General features: G+C 39.8%; 2 protein-coding genes across 2 annotated transcripts; both read left to right on the top strand.

Annotated features, from left to right (window-relative positions):
* Positions 1-856: 856 nt before the first annotated feature.
* hoxa3a (homeobox A3a) lies at positions 857-18081 on the top strand (the record flags this gene model as incomplete). The annotated part of the gene is made up of 4 exons (XM_079258847.1): positions 857-903; positions 10388-10448; positions 14121-14700; positions 17288-18081. The coding sequence occupies exons 3-4, from the start codon at positions 14238-14240 to the stop codon at positions 18079-18081; spliced, it is 1257 nt and encodes a 418-aa protein (XP_079114973.1). The 5' UTR covers positions 857-903; positions 10388-10448; positions 14121-14237.
* hoxa4a (homeobox A4a) lies at positions 2284-3546 on the top strand (the record flags this gene model as incomplete). The annotated part of the gene is made up of 2 exons (XM_079259203.1): positions 2284-2701; positions 3212-3546. The coding sequence occupies 2 exons, from the start codon at positions 2284-2286 to the stop codon at positions 3544-3546; spliced, it is 753 nt and encodes a 250-aa protein (XP_079115329.1).
* Positions 18082-19417: the final 1336 nt, after the last annotated feature.

Genomic DNA, 19417 nt, shown 5'->3' with positions numbered 1-19417 from the left:
GTGTGAATTTAGATATCATGTGAAGTCGTCTTACCCATTGACATTATGTTGACGTATTGCCTCTCAGGTGGTCTCCTGGCCGCACGGATACAGTGAATATGTGGCGGGAAGTACATCAGCTGCCATTTACAGTGAGTTAGGTGCAGAAAAAAACTGTAAGATACACAGCAGCTCAGTCCCTGAGTAACACACTCTAACATGAATAGAACCAAGAGCAAAATCTGAGGCCTGGGTGTTGTCGTCCGCAGCCAAAATCAACCCCTGTGAAAATATATTTCATCCCATTTTTCACATATAAATACTTTTTTCTATCTGTAGTAGGTCGACGCGTAAGCCTCTTTGAGAGTTGGAGGTCTTTTGCACTTAAAAAAAAATCTTTTCAGGACCCTCCTGGGGTGCTGACCTCCTCTACGAAACCCCCACCCACCCATCTCCTCAGAGTTGAACAGAGGCTGCAAAAACTGAAGTCCAAGTCCGGGGTGAACCTCAGGTCACTACGTCTAACAGATATGAAAATGTCGCCTCTTTGGAAAAAAAAGAGGGCACGCCTTGTTGTTTAACAAAGACTGTCAATGGGCAAGATTAATCAGAAACAAAATGGAAACGATGTCACTTCGGGGTCAGGCAGAAGTTATCTCTGTGTAGGGGAGCAAAAAGAATAGGGAGGGTGTCCAGAAGAAAAAAAAAAAAGAAAAACGAGAGAAAAGGCATGAGAGAAAAGAAAGCTTTCAATATTTCTGTAAGTTTGGCCCTTGTTTCTCCTTGCAGAGGCCTTATGGAAGTGGACAGTGTGGATCAGCTTTAAGGGAAGCTGCTGCATCCAGAGAACACGGATACAGTGAAGCACGTCGGATATGGAGAGGAAAGTGGACCAGGACGTGATGGCCGAAAGGGACAAGCACGGTCAGACATTTTCATTTTATATATTCATAAACACAAACTATCACGAGACTAGTTTTAATTTTTGTTGCCAGTTGAACATAATGGCAGTGTATAAAATTATCCCGAGTTTTCACAACCATCCCCCAGATGTATTATTATTATTATTATTATTATTATTATTATTATTATTGTTGTTGTTGTTGTTGTTGTTGTTGCCTTTTAACAACTATCTTCTTGTGACGAAACGTTGACATTTTCATTGGTGAAATATGTGATAGAATGTTTTTCTGATCCTTGCTGTAGATCACAGTAATACTAAAGCACAGCAGAGTTTTGAGCATCACATGCATTCAATTTAAATGGCAAAAAAATGTCAAATTTTCCTCTCTTTGTTTTTTTTCTGATGTAATTTATCAGTCTGTAAAGGTAATACCATCGTTTATTTGTCACCTCTAAAACCCATCTGCTACAAAGAATTTTGATGGTTCTCGTGTGTTAGACTGAAATATTCTCTTGACATTTGTGTCTGAGGTGTCATCAAATGTTTATCCAATGTTTTCATGAGCTTTTTAAATAACAGGATAAACACGTCGATGCACGGAGTATATTTATTCACTGTAATTCACCACTGAATAGTTTTATATATACACACACACACACACACACACACACACACACACATATATATATATACATGAAACAATAACAATATGCATTACAAACAATGCAATGATGGAAAAGATGGTGTACATTTACATAGTTGTGCAGCTCAAAGAATGCATGTTTTATTGCGCATTTTATTTGACTGTTCCGGGAACTTGCAGGTTTTAGAGGCACATACAGTCTAAGTTTGAATGTCTGAAGAAAGGTTCATGTTATCTAGGCAGCTGTAGTACTATATGGGTGTACGCTATTATAATTTGAATAGTGTAATATAAACCATGATCATTTGGTTGTTGTTCACGCCTTTTGTGTCTCTTTTCTGATATGCAACAGATTTCCAACAGCCAGCTTAGAAAAACTGTTTTTTCTTTCCTTTCTGTGAACAAGCTTTATTTTCTGAGGGCTCAGATTTCATACTCCTTTTCAGATGACGATGAAAGCCTCACCCACATAAGTTTGTTCCATGCAGTAAACAACTTACTTGATTAGTTTTGGTTTATATACTTTGATTTAATAAAGAATACACCAACGTAAGACAGTCCGAGCGGTCGTGGTGGTACCAGTGCCATGCTTTCCATTGGTTCCTGTTTACATGATGCCCACAGGACAGGCGGTGATTGGTGGCTCCTCACACGTGACCAGGCAACTTTGTACATTTGACAGGGAGTAGGAGGGTTTTGTGGAGATCAGAAAAACGACAGCGCGATAAAAATTAGTATTGTTGCACTTCACAAATTAATGACCATGAGTTCCTACTTGATAAACTCCAACTATATCGAGCCTTCCTTTCCTCCATGCGACGAATATCAGCAGAGCGGATATATCCCCAACCATGGTGATTACTACGAGCGACCAAAAGATACGGTCTTCCCCCATCACGACGAGCCATCCTATCCGAGGTCAAACTACACAGAAACGGGCTATGATTACGGTAACGTTCCCGCCACCGGACTTGACGATTTCGGCGATGGGCATCACGCACAGCCGCAGCCGGTTCCACAGAGCCACGGTCCCCGTCTCACCACGGCACCAGATGGTGGCGCAGGGGCAAATGCCAGCAAAGACTGCAGCCTCGCCAGTGAGGTGTATCCCGGCGTAGCGAAGGGCAAGGAGCCGGTGGTCTATCCTTGGATGAAAAAGGTCCACGTTAACACCGGTGAGTTATCGCTATGGTTAAATAGCAAAACCACTGAGAAACAACCACTGGAGCACACGCAAGTCTTTTGAGGAAGCACTGGTAGCAGTCCTTGCAACAGCAATTTACGACTATCGAGCAGCAGGGTCGGTAATTAAGGACCCTCGTAAATTTTATTGCCTGTGTTCGTCTGTCGGGGCCATGTGCCTTTGTTGCTTTTTAACCTAAACTACCTCCACAACTGGAGTCAAGCCAAACTGTAATATTCCGCCCTGCTGTTTTCTTAATCATTTCTAAGCTTGATTTGTCCCTGGATGCAGATGCTTACATTCGGCATTTCCACATTAAGGATATGTTCGTAGCATTAAAACAAGACAGAGAGTATAGCAAACAAAACGGTCGCAGAATCACACTACAATTTTATTTGTGATTTCATATCGTGTAATGTGTCCAGGGGCGCAAATAAACCATATGAACCTGCATATAACACCTGCTTGCTTGCCTGTGTATGGCTTCTTTTTTCCCTCCCAGTCAATGCCAGTTACAATGGAGGAGTGCCCAAGAGGTCTCGCACTGCCTATACCCGTCAGCAGGCGCTGGAGCTGGAGAAAGAGTTCCACTTCAACCGCTACCTGACCCGGCGCAGGCGGGTGGAGATCGCGCACACTATGTGCCTTTCCGAGCGTCAGGTCAAGATCTGGTTTCAGAACCGGAGGATGAAATGGAAAAAGGAGCACAAGCTTCCCAACACTAAGATTCGCTCCTCTAGCTCGGCCTCGTCTTCAGTCTCCGGGGCCCAACAACAGCAGCAGCAGATCAAAACAGGCCAGCAGCTTGTCCCCACGCCGTGCACTGTAGGTCTATAGTGCACGAAGGAACCCCAAACCCCGAAAAAAACCCCAATCCAGACTGAGATGGCAAGCAACACAAATGGAATTTGATGGACCGATTTTCAGTATTTTACACATATGGTGTTATCTCTGTCACCTTGCCTCTGCCATTGGGCCCCTGTCATGTCCTTTGTACCCTTTTCCTCTGCGGTTGTCCTCATCATATAAGCTTGAAATTCACCTTTATTTGCCACCATGGCAATGAAGTGTTTATATATTTGTTTATTATGAAATAATTCAACGCACATTCAGACGTAGGTCTTTGAGCAAAGTGTACCAATCACTGCAGTTAAAATTGAGTGAGGTGGAAGTAAGTTTGAGCTCATTTTTCTATGTTCTTTTTTTTTTTTTTTTTTTACCATTGCTCATGGAAAGTTTTAATATACTTGAAAGATATTTAGCGAGACTTTAGATGCCTGTTAGAAAACCGGACGGGGTGTTTTTAGAAGAGTGGCATCAGTCAGGGCAGCAGTGTAGTTATGTGTTTGAGTGGGTTGGTTTACTGTTGAATGTAGTCCAGGTGACTTCCACATCTAATGTAAATAGACAAATCCTACCTAATGAAGGCACAATAAGGAAAGTATTTCGTCAATTTGTTAGTGTTGTAAGGTTTTGTTTAATTTGTGCTAGTGCGTCCTCTGTTGTGCTGTGTTCTAAACTGTGAATATTTGTATGTATGTGTTGTCTCAGTAATGGCCGTTGTAATGCATAGGCTAGCGTAGGTTAATCGTGTCTTTGTGAAATAAATATGTGCTTCACTTACAAGGCTGACATGGTTTTGGATATATTCATCACCGCCTATTGATGTCAACTGAGTGCAAAAACATTTTTCTTTTCTTTTTTTTTTCCAATCCGCGCTTCTTTGCGAGTGAGCTCATTGCGAATTTCGAGATGCCTTAAAGATGCTTAATAACTTCTAAATATATTAGAAGCTGAAAGCAAGAGTGTCACGTCAAAATGTGAAAGTTATTCTCATCCGCGGTGCAAAACAGAGCCAATAGATGCGCAAAATGTCCCAATTACTAAAAACTCGAGAAAAAAGAAAAGACTGTCCTTTTTTAAAAATAATAACAATTATGTATTTATTTTTGCATCATGTGAACTATGTAAAAATTGTATGCCTATATTTTAAAGGCTCAAAATTAGTTCCATGTTTGCCTTTACAATTGTTCATGTTTGTTAGGAATCCTATAACTCCCGTCTTGTTGACCCGAACTTGCATATCTGAAGGCGTCCAAATAGGCCTATTTAATGCTTCACCATGTTCTAAAAAAATATTAAGACGACCAAACCAGCTGCTGTGTTTTAAATTCTCTTTAAAACTTTATTTACGTGGAATAAAACATCTGGTAAATTGACAAAATAAAGATATTTGAATCGAGGTTTTCTTTTTGCATTCAATGCAGGAGTACGCACTTTCTCATGAAAACAGATTTATACGGATAAAATGTGAATTTGTTTAACTATTCGGTGTTAAAATGACTCAGATTTGATTTATTTTAAAAAGAAGTGCATGTCTCATCGTGTTAGTTGTTCATTGCCCACTTGTGAATCAGAATGTATAGGCTACGTATTTTGAGCATTTTAGTGAATTAAGATATGATGCTTTGGAAACCAAAAACATGATCTATACTAAATCAGGAGTCATATCAAAGTGTTAAAAAATGTTATATATATCGTGGCACACATATTGTTCTTACTTTGCCATCAGAAGGAGATCTCAGCCAACCTTGGAACACCACAGTGTGAGTGTTGGTCACTACCTGATACATCCAAACAATAGAGAGTTCAGCTAGGGGACACTGTCAGCTATGGCCAATCACAAGCTCAGAGCACTTCTTCTGACCTCTGACCTTTAGACACACACAATGTTGCTCAGACCATACATCAGGACTGAGAGCTCCGTTGGTTTTTCTTCTCATTTAAGATTTACCCAGAGACGGTGTGGAAACAATAACGGTGTTTAAGTGTGAAACTGGGCCATGAATTTCCCCAAAATGATTCTTAGAGGCAGCTCCTCCTCAGATCACCACGGAGGCACCGCTGGCAGGCCTTTAAGAGAGGGCAGGCACGGGCAGAAACATGCTGGGATTGTCATGTTGTGCAGTATAATTTTACGAATGTGTTGATATTGATGATTTAGTTAAACGATTATGTCAGTGTTTATAATGGATGGGTCTACAATGCACATAATCATAAATTAACTTGATTTCACACAATTAAAAGAAATCATAGAGTGGCAGATAAGTTGAGTTACGATTTTTGAAGCATGTTGTTACTTTTCTCTCTAACGCAAAATGTCAGGATTAAAATGATGCTTTGAGAAAAACCTAAATTTGCTGCTCAAATCCACCTCAGCAGCGCATAAGAAACAGGGTGAAGACAAGGCTGAGGGGACTGGCAGTGATATTGCGCAGACTCCATCTAATCCAACTATAGTTCAATTACAGATTTCAAGTCATTTGATTCGCGAATAGAGGTCACTTTCAGAGTACTGAAATTTTAATTCACCCTCACTCACGTGACTTGTTGAATAATGAATGCCCCGGGGGATCAGAAATAGATCAGAAAATCTGACTTATTTTCATTTGAAGTGATGTTCTGTGGGTTGCGGATCAGATCTTCCTTACTCTGACACAATTCAAGACTCAGACCGTCATGATTTGTAAGTAAGACTTAAAATGGTAGTTTTTATCTGGGCTTTTCGTCTTCTTGTTATTATTATTATTATTATTATTATTATTATTATTATTATTATTATTATTATTATAAATGCATGCAATAGCCTGCAGCGTATTGTATTTTTGTTTGTTTGTATCTTAATATATAAATTTAACATGCTCTGATAACTGGCAAACAGTAAAGGCAGCAAACTTGACTTTTCTTTAATAGGATCATTTGTTTAGGACCAGTGTTTGAATGCATACATTCTGCATGAACAACACGAAGAAAACAAACAATATTAACTTTTTTAAATAATATAATATAATATAATATAATATAATATAATATAATATAATATAATATAATATAATAGTACGAACCTATGATCAATCCAGGCTGTTATTAGTGTTAAGATAATGAAATGGCCTGGATATTCTAAACAGAGCATTTCTAAAGCATGAGCCATGAACGCTAACCATGAACAGGCAGTAAAACTTGCTTTTTGATCGTTCTCTAAATAAATGAAGCTTTCAAATAAAGGGGAGTTTTGTTTGTTTTAAGTGTAAAACGGTCAGTATTATTGTCTTTGGAATATACGCTTTAGTTTGTAGCCTACTTACCTCTGAAAAAGTGAAACTATAAACAGAAGCCACAACAAAACATTCTCAGACATGATAAAGAGTCAGTTGTTGTAATGAGATTGAAAGTGCTTTATTATTTCCTTCAAGCAAACAATTCTTCAAGACTACTCTTTCACATGATTGGTCTGAAGCTGATTAGAAATGTCTCAATTCAACGGAAGGCGTTGAATTTCGCCTTAGCCTTGATTTTGGCGGGTGTAAAACTCGCAGAAACTGCAGTTATTTTCGGCTAAGAGAACCGGTAACCTAAGCCTGTGTGTTGAGAGCTCCCAGTTTCAACCTTGTGGGTAGATATGGACCACCGGCTGGGGAACATCCAGCAGTCTGCGCCTCTAACTTCTTTTCACTGACAGTGATAAGGAGCCTTGTTTGTCTACATCTGAAACATTTGCGTTATTAAGATATAACACATCATCGGTCTTTACTTTGGTGCAATGAGAAATGAGAAAATTATTGCATCCGAATGTAAGAGGAAAGTGTTTGCTACCAGCTGTGGGCCTTTTGAGTTCCATCTTCTTTATATTTTGAACCACAAACAATTTCCCACTCAAACTCTTCATGCCTCTGCGCGGGTCAGGGAAAAGTTCAGGTGCAGTGGCGAAAAGCAACGTGGGATTATCTCCTAGAGTATGCCCATATAGCGCACCACATCCTGCTGACAGTTTAACATCTGCAGAAGAAACACAAGATCAGATTAAAAACCAAAAAACGGCTTAACAAAAAAATAAATAGCTTTGATAATAATTTAACCACTCAAAACATTTCTCTGCCTGACGTTTTGCCAAATCAAAGTCCGAGTAGTAGAAGGTGACCAAACGGAGTCTTCCTCTTCTCTTGACTTAAAAAGTTTGCCTTTCAAGTTGTAGTTTGAGAGGACAAAGGCTGATGAGGGAGTGGGATGCTGTCTCTCTACGCCTTGGATGATTAATAGTGGTGGTGGGATTTTTCCACGCCCGCTGCTCGGTGTTGACAAAAAACAAGCGCCAAACGGTGCCGAGAAGAGAAGAGCTCTTCCGAGCTAAGCCTTTTGGCAAAGCTTGACGTGCCAGAAGCACTTCTTCCATGGCGCACGTGGCACACTCTGAGCACTTCTTTTTCGTACTCCCTCCTATTTATTATGGTTGGATGTGGCACCGCAAGAGGTCCCAAAAACGCTTCGTTTGCACAAAGCTGTACATTCTACAGTCACTCAGTGGCTCACAGGAAATGTAAGTGCATGTTGGTCTAATGGGTGCCCATGTTCTGATCAGCGGGGTCGAGCAGCTACTCTTTGGTTACCTCACCTCCACTTTCCGCCCACTGCTGACTGACAGGCACCCCTCACTACCACCAGGACGCACAACCTTCTTATATATGACAGGTAAATGTGCAACGTTTGGTTTTTATTTACCCCCATAGCATGCACACTTCGCTGATGAAGGACCAGAAGCGGATTAAGTGGTACTAAAACAGAAGTGCCACTGAAAGGAGGGGGGCGATGTTGAGTTTAGTTTAATCCACCCTATGCGCAATAAAGAGAAAGGGAATTAGTTTTACAGGGGTAATGATTATGCCATCCATAAATGGCGTCTCAGTAGATATACTTTCTATGTCTATAATTGTTCCCATGCTATGCTGGCATTCTTGTGTCTACCTTGCTTTGGGGCTGCTCTTGAAACTGCAAGGATCAAGCTCTTTCAGCTGCTAACAGGCACCGAATATATGGCACTTTAAAACTGTCAGAACAGTCTTTCCCTGTGAATGGGCGACACGTGGAAAAGCTGCTTCTCAGTGAGAGGCTTGCTCCTCTGCCAGATACATTGCAGTGTCACATACCCCTCTTTTTTCTCCCTCCAGACTGATCCGTTTTTTCTCCTCAGGGGCAATGACTGCCTCCATTAATGATTCACGGGCTCAAATAAAAGGGATTTAAGTTGACGTTGCGTCACGTGAGTGGGACGCATAATACTGCGCGATGTTATGGCACTGGGAAGAAAAACCGGAGCCCCGGTCTGGCCATATGATGCAGATTATATGCTGGTTACCCCCACTTTCCGAGAGGGGAGTCTTGGCTTTGTAATTTGTTTATCGAGGGGGAGAAAAAGAAAGTAGAAGCGAAGCGGACTGAAAGAAAGAGGAGCCCGTGTTTGTGGATGTATTCTGCTGTCACGTACGGATATGTTTTTCCACGCAGACAGAGTCTGAGGCTGAGCTTTGGGAGGATGGATTTTATTTTGAGGAATTTCCGCCGATTGTTCATTACTGTCGTGAGTTATTGCTGTGCGAGACAGAGGTCAGTTAAAAAAAAGGAGGTTCCACTGCTTTTACATGGCGAGAAACATAAAAAAAATCCATTAATATTCACGAATATTTAGATTCACAAGGCAAAACGTCAGCATACCGAAATAATTTACTCTTATTCCATATTGGTAACCATTTAAATTCCTGCTCGGACCCGTTCAGAAGGAGACTTTGTCTTGTCTTACCCGTTCTACTCAAATATAGGCTAAAACAAAAAATGCGGAAAAACAATTTCAGCAAAACAAAAAAAATGTAATAAAAACAATAAACCTTTTAACATGTGTACTTAAAATTATTTTGCCATGATAAACAACAGCTTGTGTAAATAGGCCTGTGATAGCATACCGTTTATATAGCCTACACCACACGTCGGAAACACCCAAACAGACCGCGCGATGCTCCCGGTTCAACCTGTCCTATAAAACAAAACACCTCGTGCTTTTATGTGGTTTTATGTGTGTCTGCACGTAAATGATACATCAAGACGAGCTCCATAAAAAGTAGGGGGGGAGCGGCGGGGTTGTGTCGTTTCGCCGGGGAAACGAGGATATAATGGAAGAAGGAGTGCCATCCAGGACCGCGCGGCCGCGCTGAGGTCACGGCGCTCCTGCTTGATTTATGGGCGCGGGGACTTGGGGAAGATGGTGAGCGAAAGCTAATGACTATTCGATCCGTTGTGGAGTAGATGCTCATCAACCAACAACAAAACAAAAGCAGAATATTTGCATGAGCTAAATTTGTTCTTATTGGTGATATTCTGGTCATAGTCGGATTTAGTCAAGATACCGTTTTGAAAAACAATCTCTTAATTGGGGGTCCTTATTTATGCGTGTCATTTATTTAATTCTTATGTCTCTTTCTCGTCTTTTTACATATTAGAAAAATATAAATCTATGATTTTATCAGCTGTAAAGATATTCCATTCCGAACCTAAATAGAAAGACTTAAAATCCGCATGTTATTCCAAAATCGCAATTTTAATATTAGATTAGAATGATGTGTTGTATTTTTCCATCATTTTCCATTTATCTTCTTGGCAAAATCGTTTTTAAATATTTAAGAGAAGACGTAAAAACCACGCTCATGAACTAATAGTCCCACGAGCTGTGATGACTTACCACGCTTGTATTGTAGATTATATTAAACGGAATATAAATAAAATTAATTTACACTGAAATATGTTGCATTAATCTCCAAAAGGTTAAAAATATTTATTCCACTCCTCGTTGCAGAATTCCAGCCCAGTAAATTCAGGCCTTCCCACCGTGTCGGAGATACCAATAGCAGCCTTCGGTAAGTCCATATATCTTTATTGATTTGTGTTATGAATTCTTGATGGTGATATCCTTATTCAATATCTAATAAGTACCACGCACGCCCACCAAAGCGCTTGCAGTTCTAGAGAATAAACCTATGGCTTGTACATTTCCGTGTAGCAGCAATATGACCAACTCGAGAGCAATAATTCCTTCTCTTCCACTTGTCTTCGTGGTGTAATTTGTCACCATAAAAGTGACGAGGGGAATCGCGGGTCTTGGAATGGTGCCTTACTCATTTCAAAAACTACTTTCTGGGAAAGCCATCTACTTGTAGTTGCTTGGTCTGTTCCTGTTAAGTTTTTAGAAAGTCTTTTCTTTCTTTATTTTTTTTACTTTTATGAATATTAATCCTTTTCCACGTTATTTTGTTCCTTATTACGCATGGCGGTGAACTAATACAACATGACTGACTTTTAACCCTCTCCTTAGGGCTAAATAAAAGAGAAAGATGAATCAGCATTTTAGCAAAGGACAAAGAAGTAAATAATTATACAAAGTGACAAAGTTGCTTTGTAAAAAAAAAAAAAAAAAAAAAAAAAAAAAAAAAAAAGAAGAAAGAAAAAGCAAAGCTTGCTAAAAAAAAAAAAAAAAAACCTCATCTCTGAATTTTTCTCCCACTCAGCTTCCCACGCCGTCCGTGCGTTCTCTTTCCTAATTGTGTCATTGAATTTTGTCCCAGAGCCTGAAACCAACAGAGAAGCTATAGCCTCTGGCCGTGTTCACAGCTGAGCGGGGCCATAAATCTATTTCTCTCAGTCTTTCTTTCTGGCTGCAAAAGACAGCATTACCATGCAGAGGGATTTCCCCACGCTGCCTGCTCTCTTCTGCGATGTTCCACGCTGTGTGTCCCTCGCCTTTCCTTTTTGTGATGAAAGTTCTGGTCATTTTTCATACCATCCTCTTAGTAGGGTAATCCTCTAACATACGTCTGAAAAAGCTTTGATCTGCGTTTACCTTCTCGTTAAAATAAGTACGATTTGTTCTTCATGGTCATTAGGAGGAAATCAGACGCAGGTACGCAGAATGAACTGTGCGTCCTTCTGTTAAAACACTGGATTTTCCCCCCCGATTTTTAGGGAGGTAGAAATGTGGGTTAATGATTAAGCCTCTGATAGAAGCCCTTTATGTCCCATGGAAATTGAAATGCAGCATGCCTAGCGCCTGAATATTCCTTTGTATTGGCCTTCTCTCTCCAACATAACAATAGCTTCAAAATTTATGGACGCGAAATAAACGATAAGAAAACGTTTTAAAACACTTTTGGGAAGGATTATTTCTAACCATTAATTATTATTATTAAATATTATTATTGTTGTTGTTATTCTACATGCACTACCTCCTTTGATAGGGGGAGGAGGAGAGACAACCACTTGATTTGTACTGGCTTTCCAAGGCGCTACTTCATTTGCATAATTTTTCTTGTCTATGGTGACGCTCTGGTTCGGGGCAGTTCACTGGTGTCTGCATGGTACTGGTGAAGGCTCTCATAGTCAAGCTTTGCCTTGGCTGACGTTAATATTGCTATGAAGCACTCACTATTGCTCTATAGCATGACGATAAATTCAGTCCTGAGGCCAGATAACTCTTATCTCGCTGACCCAACAGCTCACGCCTGCTTTCGTAATCTCGATTTACCCATCCACGTCGAGTAGGAGAAAAAGGAAGAGGAAAAAAGAAAAAGGGGGCTTCTCTTGGCTCTTCCCTTTTTTTTGTTGTTGTGGCTTCTAATGCTTGGTGCATGGCAGGGCGCAGTCTGCTACTCCTCCTTCACCCAGTCAGCCCTGCCTGCTGCCTGCCTTTAAACTTTTTCCTGGATTACTGATTTGATCGATTTCGTCGCTGAATGAGAAAATATTGCTCGGTGCTCTGCATTCATCGAGAGAGGATAAGGTAAGCAGGCCAGAAATAGGCTCCCTCGGTTGTAAATGGTGGAGTTTGTGTGTCGCGCGGTGATTTATCACCGTATGACTTAGATCTCAGTTCAGGAAGAGTTCACACACACACACAGTCAGGCAGCCAGATTTCTCTTGCGAGGAGCAGAGGGCTGCGCGCACAGCTCAAGCCTGTCTTTTGTCTTTCTTACTCTGCCATTTATGACTGTCGTAGTGGTTCGCCAGGAGATACAAACTACAAAGCTTTCTGATATCTCTTCCCAGTCATCATGTGTGCAGACACCAAAGACACGTTCTTTCAGTCTGCGGTTTGACTGTACAGAATACAAGCTGGGAACTCATTTAGACTGATTCGCGTCCTGGTATGAACAACCGAAACAGCCCTGAGTTCACAGTTTCATTTTTTTCCCTTTCTTTTTATTTAAAACAAGAAGAAGAAAAAAACATTTTATAAAGTTTACTTTAGTTATGCTTGCTTCTCCAACACAGTTTAGGTCATTTTATTGACGAAATTATTAATCATTTTATTGTATCATACATCAATTTTATATCACTTATTTGTTAGAACCAGATTGAATTTAATATACAAAAACTTGGACATTTTGTTACTTTTTACATTTGATTTAATGTGATAGCCTACATAGAGTTTATTACATTTTTTTATAATGTGCGGCGGCCAGTGAGATGTAGAAGCTAAACACTGAAGATAAGAATTAATTTAAAACTATACTTCAGTATTTATATTCTTTTTGTTATCATTTTTAGGTTCTTCTTGTCATTATTATTATTATTATTATTATTATTATTATTATTACTAAACTTTATGTTAGACCGCAAATATTTGTGTATCTATTATGGCTTAAAAACTAGGTTATGGGCATGCAGCAGCATGTGTAGCCGCTCCCTCCTCCAGGGTTTCCGTCAGTCTGAGTACCGGGCTTGGCTGCTCACCGGGCTACTCATTCCGAGCAGGCAGTCCCGGCCCGGTGACCCCCCATACATCACAACAGCGGACAGTCTGCGCTCACAGCCCCAGCGACAGTAGCCATTATTATGGGCCTGTGATGAAAAGTTCACGTCATTGTCATGGGGATGCACGTATGCCCGCCCGGTTTTTCAGGTTTTCATCGGGGCCCTTTCATTCATCTTGCAACGTGCAAAGACAGAAAAAGGAGAATGTGGGGCTTTCTTTGTTTCTTCCGGCTGTGCTCCACGTAGACTAAAGTTGTTCTGTTTATTCTTCTTATATGTCTCATGAAAAACAACAAAAAAAGGGTTAAACGTTTGTGGGTCACACTGAATGTTTTTGTCTGCTGCAGGGGAAACTAGAAATGCTGTTGACAGCCTGGTTGGTAGAATAATATTGTCGTAGAAATATTATTTTCCTGTGTGGTAACCCGCTAACAAGACATGCAATTTCCACAGAACGTTTTTATTTTTTTTATCTACTATAAGCTGCTCCTACAATGTATTCCCATTTTTGGCTCACTGGTTTAAGATGTTTCATAGTTTCTTGTTAAGGTCTGAATGTAATTTGAATGCTTTTTGAAAACGTGTTTGTGTTATTTAGCGCAGATGGTAATGCAAGGTTAGAGCATGCCTTTGTGCCCCGTGTAAGCCATAAGGTAAACGGTAATAGTCTACAGAATTGTCGGTCCTATCTTGCCTCCATAGTCTCCAGTGTCAAGTCTGCATTGAAAAGTAAGATGGATCGCCACCATTTCTCCTCCTCACAGTGCTTCTTGTAACCCTAGGTTCACCCAAGGAGGCCATTGGCGGAGAGGTGTCACGTGACCACAGGGTGCCAATGTTATTCTACAAGGGTGTCAAGACCCTGTCAGTTTCTGAAATAAATATTGGGAAACGGCGAGATGCAAAAGGCAACTTACTACGACAGCTCCGCAATTTACAGTGGCTACCCATATCAAAGCGCAAATGGCTTCAGTTATGATGCCAATCAGGTCCAATATCCCCGGGCCTCTCATGTGGAAAGTGAGTACCATCGACCTGCCTGTTCCCTACAGTCTCCTGATGGCTCCGTGGCTCTGCAGAAGCCAGGGGAGATGGCGGAGAGCTGCAACAGGACAACAGCCATACAGGCAGCTCAGTCCAAGGTTCTTCCCGAAAGCAATCAACCGCAGGTGCCGGTGTCAGGCCCACCCCCTCCCTCGCAGTCCCCAGGTGCTATCAGCGAAAATGCAAGCAACGGGTCCAACCAACCCGGGGCCAAGAACAGCTCCCCGACCTCTACCCCTCGCAACAAACAGATCTTCCCGTGGATGAAGGAATCTCGTCAAAACACCAAGCAGAAACCCACCAGTAGCTCCAGTTCAGGTACTCACCGTTGCTGACACAACTTCTAACATTGATGAGACTGGATACAATACAAAAGGAGGTATGGGTGGGTGGGCCAGTTAGGAGGAAGACAAACAAAGCACAATACTGAAGAGATCAAAGTGTTTAGGTTTTCATGCTAGTGTTACAGATCTGTTAATTTCACTTCTTTATTATTATTAAGTCAGTGGTGTGTCATATCAAATTATGATACACAAAATGTAATGAAAGCTACACTTTGATCCTCAGAACTTATTGAGAAACCAAGAAATACATTTAGACTACTACAAACTGAAAAGCTGGTTTACTCCTGCAAGTGTTACTTTTTTGATCCATTTCTCACATAGATTTAATCACATTTTATTGTAAAGTCTTTTTTTTAAAAAATTTTTTATCCTTATGTATGCAGTTGGCTCTATGGTAGTAGACTGAGGAAGAATTTGGTGATATGAGTCCTCCTTGTCTCTATGCCCTGCAGCTGACCTGCCCCTACTGTAAACATGCATCTCCCCTGATCACATAATGTTCCCAGAGAGACAGCAAACAAACACACACAACAGTTGTCTCAGTTTGTCCTGTTGTTTTGATTAGAGGAAAATTGGTGGGTCAGTGTGTGTGGAGGGGGAGTACCATGGAGGGTGTATTTACTGTGAAAAAGCCAAAAATTTCAGAAATGCTCATTTTCCAAAGACCCTGCGTGTTTGGTATGGTGATATTTCAATAAAAGTTAAGGTATGTGCAGCTATAAAAATGCAAATTCCTGAGGCATAATTTTAATATAAGAATGATAGAGTATTTACTGATTATTTATTATTTTGTTTGCTTGTAATGCACATGAATTTTCTTCTCATTTTAGATTTTGTTTGTTTGAAAAAAGATGGTAATTTATTGTAGTTCATTTATATATATATATATATATATATATATATATATATATATATATATATATATATATATATATATATATATATATATATATATATATATATAAATGAACTACAATAAATTACCATCTTTTTTCAAACAAACAAAATGTTTATAAATGTATATATATATATATATAAATGTGTATATATATATATATATATATATATATATAAATGTATATATATATAATATATATATATATATATATATATATATATATATATATATATATATATATATATATATATATATATATATATATATATATATATATATATATGTGTGTGTGTGTGTGTGTGTGTGTGTGTGTGTATAATATTTAAATTTGCTCTCTAACAACACACAATAGTTCATCTCAGGCAAACATACACATAATTTACCCATATAGGTCAGATGCTTAATGGATACCTCCACCATGGGTTTTGCTGCGATAAGTTACAGATGGACCAACAAAATCACATACCTATTTTCTGTGACTTGACTTTGTTATAGATGAAGTAATTATTTTGTTCAACATTTTCAGTAAAAACCTATGTGAAAGGGTAATTATGGGCACTGAACATTAGTAGAGTAACTTACTCTAGTATTATGTAAGTCTTAAATCCAGATTCCACTTGAAAGGTAATAATAGGTGTTCCTTTTAGAGACATTTATTTACATTGAGATGATAAGAATAAATAAATGTTGATTACTTTGTTGGTATTCTAAATTAAGACTTAAAATTCAAATCTGTGTTTTAATGGTTTTTATTGGTGTGAGAAGGTTTTATTATTCATTCTGAAAAACATGGAGTCAGTTAATCTCATCCAGCAAACATGGTGTTTTCAACGCGTATTTTATGAATCACACCAACAAGCACTAAAAAAAGTAGGTTGGTGATGATGGTGGTTGGGGGGTTTAGAAATATAGATAATCCAAAATCACATTGTTCACTAGTGATCACCCTGCATTGCCCAACATTGAAAATTCCTTGAATCCACGTGATAACTTTGCTTTCATCTCTGCATATCATTATGGGGGCAGGTTATGTCATGTTGGATTCCTTTTACTGCAGGTTTAGAAGACAGGTAGTGAAATTTATTAAGTGTTGGCCACCTGCCACAACAGTAAGTAGACCAACATTGCTATTCTGCAGCCAAGCTTCAGCCTTTTAAGCTTATCAGTGAGGGGAAGGCAAGCCTTTTCATACACCCTGAGGAATACATAATGCATGTGCCTGCATTATGCACATGTTATGGTGCAAATATGAGGCAGCCTGAGGGTCAAAAGTTTTAGTAGTAATTCCTAAGGTCACTTGGTTCCATATCACATATGATATCAAGTATTTCTCATTTAATTTTTTCTTGTTTTGCAGTAAGTGTGCACAAGCATATTGATTGCTAATTGCCATATGGACCTCTTACGATAACCCCTGTGTTGGGAGTAAAATTAATAAAATGTTGATGCTTGCAACTTGTTAAGAAAGAGGGAGAGCAAGAGCATATTTTTAAGTACTTTTATGGGCATATTTATGCTAAACATCACTACAGCCCCTTTCTTTGGAGTTTAACTATCATATTGTGTTCCTACTCTCACTCCTCTGTTTCTGCCTCTGTACCTCTCTGCCTGTGTGTCTGTAATGGATTACTGACTGACATGCTCCTCTCCTTCCCCCTGACAGTGGAGAGTTGCCCCGGAGACAAGAGTCCTCCAGGGTCAGCCGCATCAAAGAGGGCCCGGACAGCTTATACCAGCGCTCAGCTTGTGGAACTGGAGAAGGAGTTCCACTTTAACCGGTACCTCTGCAGACCCCGGAGGGTGGAGATGGCCAATTTACTGAATCTCACAGAGAGACAAATCAAAATCTGGTTTCAGAACCGTAGGATGAAATACAAAAAGGATCAGAAAGGCGTCGGAATGATGCCTTCTCCTGGTGGACAGTCCCCGCGGAGCCCCGTGGGTCCGATTTCCGGTGGTGGCAGCGGTGGGGGAGGCGGATACCTCAACTCTATGCATTCTCTTGTAAACAGTGTACCATATGAATCCCAGTCGCCGACGTCTTACAGTAAACCTCATCACAATGCATACGGTATGACTACGTCATATCCTCCTCCTTTAAACAACTCCCTCAACAACTGCCCGCCCTCCCAGAAGAGATACCCCGGGACAGACTCGGTCACGCCCGAATATGACGCGCATCCTCTCCAAGGCAATGGCAACTACGGGACGCACATGCAAGGTAGCCCCGTATATGTCGGCGGAGGTTACATCGACTCAATGCCCAATTCTGGGGCCTCTGTTTTTGGTTTAACCCACCTCCCTCACCCACCGTCAAACATGGAGTACAATGGAGCAATCACAATGGGCAACAGTCAGCATCACGGAGTGTGTGATCCGACACCGACGTACACAGACCTAACACCGCACTACTCTCAGGGAAGAATCCAGGAAGCGCCCAAACTGACGCATCTGTAGCAGTGGCGTTGCCTGGATCACTCCGCCTATTGTCTCATCCACCTCCAGACATATTACTACTTTGTTTCTGCGCCTCCTCACGGCTTCCACCTTCTCCTCTGCTTTTGTTTATGTTCTCTATAGTTTGATGTGTGAAGTAGCGTAGGATAAATAATCACGACTTGCTTGAATTTCCTCTATTTGCTTGTGTCATTGTCTCACAAAAATCTTTTATCTAGATATTCTAGAGCGAGAGGAAGGGGGACACAGCATAGCCTATAATTCTACCTATTTAATCTTTTCTTTTAGATTTTGTTGTTTGAATAATGAATCTCAAACAGGGTATTATGAACATGTTATTCATTTTCAATGTGAAGATGTCCATCTTTTATTTATCCGTAGCTGAAGAATTGTGTTATTGCATTTTGTTGCACTTGTGTAAGAAACCTCAAAAGCCACGAGCTGGGATTTCTGAGGTGAATACGTTTTCAAAAACAAGGATCATAAGCTTACATGCAATCTCCCTTGCTTATGTTATCCTGGACATTCTAATGTTATTTATTTTGTTTGGTGCAAAAGAAAAGAAATAAGACTCCTTTAGTATTATTTGACACCCCTCCATCTTTGTGCGGGGAGAAGGTTGGTGGAAAATTAGGGCCTCAGTCCTGTTCATTGCATACATGTAGTCTGAGGCTCCTCCACGGATGCAGCAACAAACTATGTCGACATATAGCCTTTGTTTCTCTTTTTAAAAAATGTTCTTCGAGGGGGTATTTTATTTTCCAGCGAATGTAAAATCAACCAGTCATGCAATAAGGATGGAAAGAAGGACATTTATAAGCATTTTCTTTATTGAAGAAAAGAATACACACATCATCAGTGTCAAACATTCCTTGCTGCTCCAGTTCGAAGAATGAATAAAAGAACTGACATAAAATGGAAACACATTCTTCACTTTTAATTAAGACTCAGCAGCATTTCACATGAACATTTGTATCAAATACTAACATTTCCTAACTAGAAATAATCTTCTGTTTCAGTATTTAAAGAAAAATATAGGCCTATATAACTGTATCAAATTAACAACATTAGCGAAATCTAACAAAGCAGTTTTATAATGATTTTTAAAAAAACAAAAAAAAAACCAGAAAAAAGAAAAAAAAAAAAAAAAAACAAGTGACAAAGCCAAAATTTCTATTTTAATTATTGTACAAGAAATTGCTGAATCAATATTCAAAATTACTATTTGATAACACAAACTAGACTACATTGTCCATCGATAAATAAAAAAAAAAGCGTTAGGATAAATTTTCCCCACTCCTCTGCTTGATTCACTGTGAGGAAAACTCAAGGGTGG

Source organism: Telmatherina bonti (genome assembly GCF_933228915.1).
Source record: "Telmatherina bonti genome assembly, chromosome: 19".
Classification (NCBI taxonomy): domain Eukaryota; kingdom Metazoa; phylum Chordata; class Actinopteri; order Atheriniformes; family Telmatherinidae; genus Telmatherina; species Telmatherina bonti.
Note: the sequence above shows the minus strand (reverse complement) of the source record. Positions and strands in the feature narration are given on the sequence as shown.